Below are 8,619 nucleotides of genomic sequence, written 5' to 3' on the forward strand. Positions count from 1 at the left end.
AATCAAACTCGGGCCAGTTGTGTCGAGGACTGTAGCTTCCTTATGCTCTACCACTTCCCACTATTATATTTTTCCAGACTGTATTTTGCTTTTCCATATTTATCCACAACTTGAAAATACTTCAAACCAGAGATGTCAAAGTCCAGGCTTTAGGAGCTGGCAGCCTTGTTTAGCTTTTATTTGTGTCCCATATCCAATACACCTGAATCAAATAGTGAATTATATCCCCCGAGTAAAGTTAAGACATACAATGATATTTAATTCAGTTTTATTGAAACCGAGACATCTAAAAGCTGGAGTACACTGGTTCTCAAGGACTGGAGTTTGAAAGTTGTGCTTCAGGCAAATGTCATACTTTTCCAGACTGTGTAAGAACACTTATTACAAAACAATATATAGAAAAAATAACACAATTTGCCATGTCGATCTTAATATAGTTGGACTACTACTTCAGTTCATGCAAAGACATATACCTATTAAACTGATAAGCGTGAAAATTTGCAGTCAATAATAATTGTCAAAAATCAAGTCCTTAATTATAAGGTCACAAAAGTATAAAATTGTTTTTTTTGTTGTTTTTTTTTACAAAATATCAAACTCAAACAACTTTTCTCATCTGGCATGAACACCTATGAGAAATCACAGTGACACAAAAACTGAGACTCCATGAATGGAAGGTTTCTGACTGCTATTGAAAAGAATGGTGGGTATATTGACTATTGATTTATTTATTCAAATGCCAATCTGGTTATTTGTTAAGGCTATCCTTAACAAATAAAGTTATCCTCACTTTAATGAATAAAAAGAAACAAATTAGATGGATTTTGTTTTCCACAGAAATTCTGCGCACTTAAAACTTTCCCAATAATTGTTCACATATACATATTCTCTCAGTAGCACACAAAATCTGTCTACTTGCTTCAGAAGAAAGCTATAAGAATTCTTCATGCATTAGATTATTATGATCCAACCAGTTACATTGTTATGGCCTTGCACAATTTAAAATGTTAGGATTTAGCTGAACTTAGAAGTCCATTGACAATGTTCAAAGCTTATAATAAGCTCTTTACTTGTTTTAAAAAAAACATAAAGGTCAGGATAAATATTAAAAACAAAGTTTGGTTTCATAAACTAAACCAACGTTCTTTTATGAGTTTGTCTAAAGACTTAGCAATTACTCTTTAGGAATGGCTTTTTTTTTTTTTTAAATATACAGGAAAAATGCTACAGTTCTGATTTTGATAATGCTGTGGACACTAAACGAACTTAGCTACCAGATATTTTTCTGAAATGTTTAAAAATGACCAACGTAAAATAAATACCTTTACATTCTGAAATATTCAGGTTTGAAGTTCATTAACATTTCGGGTTACTCCAAGAAATAAGACCAGCTTAATAATTGTGCACATGCTGTTTGTCCAGACATATTAAAGTCAGTCAATTTTAAATTCTCACATGCCATTAAGGCTATATTGATAGTTGTTTATTTCACATGTTAAATCTGTTAATTATTACCATGTCCAAAGTTGAGTTTTGCTACATATGTTTACATGACCGTTTTGTCCAGTATATTTCTCACAGATGTTGATCTTATTTTAGTTCGACAAAAGCACGTCTAAGCATATATTAGTTGCATCGTGTAGCCAACAAAACCTTCATAAGCGTTGTTAATGCAAGTTCAAACCCTACTGTACACTACTGTACACTTCTGTTCAAACCCTACTGTACACTTCTGTTGAGTAAACAAAGCAAGTGACCTTCAGCCGACCGCTGCAACGTAGCAACAGCCACAAATGTTGTCTGGAAATGATTTCTACACGCAGCAAAAAAAAAATACCAAGAGTTATGTAAACATTCAGAAACAGACTTACTGTGCAGGAAGACGTCTCACAGCTCTGACAATGTGCGCTGCCATGTTTTTCTGTGACGCATGAGACAAGTACGCAGCGATTGGCCTCAAAAGGCACTCCCACGTGATGCTTCAGTCATCTGATTGGGTAGAGTAGTAAGAGGGGCGGGGCTTGGGCTCCTACAAGCACATGGTGAAATAAACAGGAAGATGCACAGAACTTGCTGGCAGCAAGAGACTGCTTAATGCAGACTTTTGTTCTGTAATAATTGTAGTAAATCCGTACATTTAAAAGTTGGAGTGAAATTCATATCTTTTTTATTATTATTATTATTATTATTATTATTATTATTATTATTATTATTATTATTATTATTATTATTATTATGTGCTGTTTGCCTTCTTTTTGACTGCCATGTCCCAGAGAGAAACCTGAAAAGTATTTTTGGAAAAAAGCTCAGAGAGAGAGATTCGTGGACAAGGCATTTCACCCCAGGAGTTGTCTCGCACAGCAGTGGCGAATTACTACCACCACCATCAGCCAGGTTCTGGTGTTGTGGACAAATGACACGCAGGATTTCCCGTGAGGAGGTCTGCAGGGGATTGGCTTCAAATGTCAGAGTTCAAGGGCAGTTGCATATCCTGATTTCAGAAATGTGTGCTGATGCTCGCTTGTCTCACTGTACACCTTGAAAACTAGAAAACAAAATGTTTGAGCTACTTTTCTTCCCCATTGCCTACCAATAAAAACAATTTTATTTATTCACATAGCCGATCATTTAACAGGATGTGGTACAAATATGTTTTTTCAGTCATTGTTTAAGGTAAATTGCTGTCCCAAATTACTTAAAGAATATGAACTGTTGTTCATACAAGAACAGAGTTTTTGCAGATATTAATCAATTATCTCTTTAGATAACTTGCAAACAATAAAAAGAAAGGGGGGGGGGATGTCATATTACCACATTAACTATATTTTTGTTATTTCATTATGATTCATAGGTGTACAAAAATTATAGAACAAATTCATTTTGCATGAATTTTCAGACATTCCGCTTGTTGTCTACGGTCATTTGAAGACTGTGTTCACCTAATATTAATGATGGGTAGCTCCTTTAGTATGCAAAGTATGATTCATGGTGCTATTTAAGACTGGAAATATAGTCAAGATGCCAAATTTGTTTTTTATTTTAAGCAAGACAAAAGTGTAGGGACCCTCTTTCAGCCAGCGGCTCAGCTAGTGCATAGCAACATTTCAGTGGAGCTGTGGCTTTCTCTCACATCTTTTTGAAAGGAGCTTAATAATATGATGGGATATGTTTAAGTGTTTTGAGATATTGGTATGCCTTGATACCAGAAAACATGCCAAAACAAGATGATTTCAAATAAATATGAAAAAAATGACATCGAGCTAAAAACAAAAGATCCATTACCAGTTTTACGATTTTTTTCCCCCCGTGATGTAAATCTAAGAAAAATCGAGAATGTTTTGACATCTAAATAAAGCAAGGAAGGGATCAAATCAATTCTTGCGTGGGATAAAAAAAATTTTAAAAAAAGCGTCAAAGTAGGAAAATTCCATCTATGGGTTACTTGGAAACTACTTCATTCCCTCCCCCTTCTGTTCATTGAACACAATTGTTGTCCACTAATCCAGTTTTGATAGCATTTGGCACACTTTCTTTGGATCACAGCAAGATGCTCAACTTCCATTCTGGTCTCCCCTAGGAACCTCTGAGCCCGGGAAAGGCAGCCGACACCAGGTCGCGCCAGAGCGGGGGGAGAGGAGGGGAGTAAGGTTCTCTGTGTCCTCATAAAGCGCAGAAAATAATTTTTTGATCCGCGTCAACCCCAGACACATGCACGCACACACATGGACCTGCTCACAGGCTCATCAGACTGGCAGTTAATTTGAGATATATTCTGAATGCACGTTTATTCTTGTCAGTCTGTTCTGTTGTTTAACGTCGCTATCACCTAATGACCCCCCAAAAGACAACAGAATATAAAATATTATGTCAAAAAGGGTAAGCGTTTTTGGGGGGGTTTTTTGCCTGTGCCTCCCTCTGTAGTCCCCCCCGCCCCATCCAAATGTACAATGCATCACTAGGCCTTGATGCCTCAGAAGTCTGGGTTCATTAAAATCTTGAACGAGTGCCAAAGCTGTAGTCAGAGATAAAAAGAATATGAAAGGATAACAAAATTTATGGATGGCAAGACACCACCTCACCCTGGCATTTATAATAAACAAATGGTTTCTGTTTCCAATTTAAATTTCTCATTATACTGTGACTTTTGGAAAATGTGTTTTGATTTACCAACATTTTATCTGAAAAAACTGTATAATTGATTAGATTTACATGGCTCTGATTTTGATGCTGATCGCCTGCCTCCCCCCCAAACCCTCTGCAGCAGCCCCCAATCCACCTCCCCAACCTCTATCCCCCACAGCCCCCAAAAATAAAAAGAAAGAAAGAAAGATCTGAACAGCTCCTGAGGCACATTAACATCATATAAAACAAACCTACATATCAAACGGGCTTTTTTTCTGATAAAATAATTGGTTTAAAACCGGCACAGAAGCCAATTCAGCCCTTTGAACGGAACCTCTGTGAGGGCACCACAAAAAAAAAAAAAGTGAGATAGACTTCACAGCCCAAGTGAGATGGACATCAATGCAGTGTGCCAGCAATGGCTGTATTAACCCATGGCTAAATCCCATCAGACAAATGTCAGTGTATCCGTTATGAAACCATGACATTTAGATCCAAGGTCTCCATTGTGGTTTCGGAGGGAGCCGATGTTTGTCCATTCTTCGCCTCCATCAAACCCGCGTATAGCCTCACAGTCAACTGTACTCTGAACATGAAAAGATTAGAGATCATAGTGCTAGATTTATTGCACCATACACTTTTGATACTTTGGTGACATTGCAAAAAACAATTACAGGCAAAATGTAATTTTAAATTTTTTATTCAATTTTTTAAAAAAATATTTAGTCTGATCTGCAATGCCTTGGACAAGTATAAATACTACTTGAAACTTTTCACAATTTGTCACACTAGCTGAAACTTCAATCTCTATGTTTCAGATAGACGAGCACAAAGCACCACAAAGTGGAATCCTTGTAACACCTGACTATGGTTTAATCCAAACCATTCTATCAAGCTCAGGCTATATGTTTAGGAATTTTGTTCAGAAACGTGAACTTCCACTCCAGTCTTTTGGAGCCTCAGATATTCATCCAACATTTTTCTGTTTTTAGTCATCCACCTTCCCTTCACCTTTGACCAACTTGGTCAAACTTGGAGGTGTTGACTTCCCCCACATGGCTTCCCCACCATGGAGGTGGCAGAATAACGCTGCCACCTCCATGCTTTGTGGCGGGAACAGGTTGTTTAAGATGGAGCTATTCTAAGGTTAAGACACTGTTTACAAAAATACGGCTTTATGTTTTTTTACTGTTTTTCTTGGTCTTTGTGTTGCTCTTTGTTCACTAATGTACACTAAGAAACCCGAGGCCTTCAGAGACCAGCTGTGTGTATAATGAGAAATGGGAAAGTAAATTATATTTACTGATTTAGTGACCTCTAGAGAAAAGTCGGCTTCCATTTTTATGCACGGGTGTGAGAATAAAGGGGTCTGAATACAAATGCATACCACACTTCAGATCATTACTTATTAAAAATAAACTATTAGACATGTTTTGACTGTCTTTCACATAAACAAAGGAAAATGCATAAAAAAAAATGAAAAAATAAAAAGAGAAGCCATTTTTAAAGCCATTGTAGGAATCCAGTGGGAAAATATGATAGTGATGAACAGAAATAACATTTATTTGCAAAAATACGTATATAAGAATTATTAGCAAAGTGTTTTATTTCGAGCATTTTATCTATATCAATGGAAGCAGAAAAAATGTGCAAAAATATCACACCTACTTTTGCACCAACTCTGTGGCAGCCATACTTCCAAGACAAGCCAACATGTGGCAAACTCCTCCTAATTTACCCCAGACAACCTTTCCAAACATCACTATCATCACGGCAACACACGAGCATGAACCCGGTCCGACATATCACGACCGCTCAGGTGTCACGAGCTGTGAGGAGCAAAACCCACATTCAAGAATTGGACAGTGTGTCATAAAGATCTCATGTTAAGAGGGCAGCACCTATGAGCCACTTGGCTGAGAATCACGTGACGTTTAATTATTGCCTCTTTACATTAGTTTAAACCGACCTCCCTCTATGGCTTCCCCTCTCAGGCATTGGTTGGGGTGAGACTGTAGGGTTGAGGCAGTGGGAAGCAGAGATTGGTGTAGTTGGCAAAGAGGAATAATATATGTATATATAAAAAAAACATCCCTTCATTACTCTGCTTTTTCCTCCTCATTTTCTGTCTCTCTCCACTAACGGCGGCCTAAATCAGGAATTACAAATGATATCATGACAATTTTTCATGCTCTTCAGGCCAGTGATGTTTTACCGACTCATTTGCTATGATACCTTGTTACGGATCCAGCTGTGAATCAGGGACGATTCACGGGGCTAGAAGCCCGCCCCCTGCTGAGCCTGGCCAATGACCTGGAAGGCAATAGGGGATGCCAGTGCCTGCAGCATGTGCTGCACTGACAAAGCAGCAGGGCACCGTCAAAAACCCTCTCGTACAAACTTTGCAGATCACTCCGTTTTTAACAGATGAGTAAGCAATGGTGCTGATTTTTTTTTTTTTTTTCTTTTTTCCTTTTCCTCTGCCCTCACACGAGATCCATGGATTTTCCCTTTGCGAGTGTGCGGCTGTGGCTGATGCACAGCAAAACCCTTGCCCACGAGGCGAATAGTGTAGCGGTGCATCGGTCGTAGAAGGGTGCAGATAGCATGTGGCAGGGTCACTGAGCGGGTTAAGCAACAATTCAGTCGAGTGCCCATAAAAGAAGCAGAGTGCTGTTGGAAAAGACCAGCACACCAGTTAAAGAGGCCCAGCGATCCAGATTAAACTTTGGCCTTTGAACTGGAATTTACAGTTATCTTTTTTTTACTAAAATGCAATAACTTATTTTCCTCGCCAGATTTCTTCGTAATGATTATTATTTTTTTTTTAAAACTGTAATTTGTGAGACAAAGCGTCATCCTAATCCATTCATTAATTTTTGTATTCATCAACAGGATTTCAATGGAGTTAAGGCTGTTTGGGTTTCCAGTTCAAAGCCCTCACGCAATCCCAGGCCCTGATGACTTCTGCATTACTAAAATGATGCTGCCAGGACTGATGGAGCTGAGAGTGTCAGTAGGCATTAGCCTTCACGGCCCAAAGCTGGTGGACAAGATCAGACTGCGCCCCTTGACCCAGTCCGCCGCCAAGTTACTGACACAACAATCAAAACAGGCAGAGAGGAAAAGGGCAGTGCAACAAAGGACCTTTTTTTTTTTTTAAAGTTTACCCAACAAAGATAAGAAAAATATGACAACATGAAATATTAATGTGGAATAAGCCAAGAAAAAGAAGAGGAGAAAACATGTATTGAGACATCTCTGCATGCTAGTCAAATCACAGGAAATGCTTTAAAGTTTTTTTCTTTTTTTTTTTCCCCCTGCTTGGTTCACTCTGATTCTTCGTCTCTCACTTCATTTAACTAAATTAATGAGCAGAGTGAGCCAGAACTCTGAAAATTAACTTCCTGGCCATTTTATTGGTGATTGATTTTTCATATTTCACTGTGCTCGTGTAATTTGGCAATAAATAAAGGCATTTCCTATGGTGGCCTGTAAATAGAGGATGATTTTTTTTTATTTTTTTTGTTTAAGCAAAGCCATTTAGGAAGCAAAACAAATAAGGAAGACAAACGTCACAACAGTTGTGCGATCTGTAGGTTCCGGGAAGCAAGCTTGTATAGGAACGTCCTCACGGTGCTTTTAGTCCACTGACACTGAGCACAGTGGGGTAGTGGCCTTGCAACATAGCACTGCTGCAGTGAGAAACACCTACATCAGAGGGGACCTAAAGCTGTGTACACATGGTTCACGTCAGGACAAACGTGCTTATAGTACAACGTCAGTGATGGGCTCCCTCTGTGCTCTCTGCCTGTGATAGTGCGCTGGATGATGTTCTATAGCATGCTGAGCAGTAAATCACACAGCCATGAAGGATAGAGTGTCATTGTCATGAAATTTGTTTGTAATGTGATGCTTTTATGCAAAAGTGTGTGGTTGGTGGAAAGCGCATGCTTAATTCTACTGATTTCTGAGAACAATCTAACTTAAATGTTAATGTCAGGGAGCGTTGGTGGATTTTTGGTTGGACACGTTGAGTTCATGGAGCAAGTTATAAAAGTTTATACATACATACAGTACATTTCGTACTTTACAAGAACTCAATGCAGAGTTCCTGGGTTGTGCTGAGCGATCCCCTCCGTGGTAACAATTGCATAAAATAATTGTCAGACAACTCATAAGATTTTGTTTTTGCATTCTCATAATCTAATCCCTCAGAACAATCTGTACTATGCCATTGGAAAGACAAATGTCACAAATGTCTCTGTTGTTGTAGATTAGTCCTGGCTCCCAACATTTTTTGCATTTCACCTGACAAAATAACACTTAAAGAGGTTGCACTGTGTTAGCCTTGTTACCTTGCTGTAAAAAAGTTCTTTGGTTGAAATCTTGACCATTCTGTGTACAGTTTGTTTCCCTTGTGTCCTCAAATATGCCAGAGGCATGTCAGGTCATTTTTGTAGGAGTCCTTTGATGGCCTGGTGACTTGTCAGCCAC

At 38.5% G+C, this 8,619-nt stretch overlaps 1 protein-coding gene across 1 annotated transcript in view; it reads right to left on the reverse strand.

The window, feature by feature from the left end:
• clybl (citrate lyase beta like) overlaps positions 1-1,935 on the reverse strand; it is a 65,126-nt gene extending 63,191 nt beyond the window's left edge. Inside the window, exon 1 of the mRNA XM_028022355.1 lies at positions 1,872-1,935. Coding sequence (XP_027878156.1) covers positions 1,872-1,915 — 44 coding nt within the window. The 5' untranslated portion in view covers positions 1,916-1,935. The remainder of the gene's footprint in view (positions 1-1,871) is intronic.
• Between the last annotated feature and the right edge of the window lie 6,684 nt (positions 1,936-8,619).

The sequence above is a fragment of the Xiphophorus couchianus genome, chromosome 7 (assembly GCF_001444195.1).
Source record: "Xiphophorus couchianus chromosome 7, X_couchianus-1.0, whole genome shotgun sequence".
Taxonomy (NCBI): Eukaryota; Metazoa; Chordata; class Actinopteri; order Cyprinodontiformes; family Poeciliidae; genus Xiphophorus; species Xiphophorus couchianus.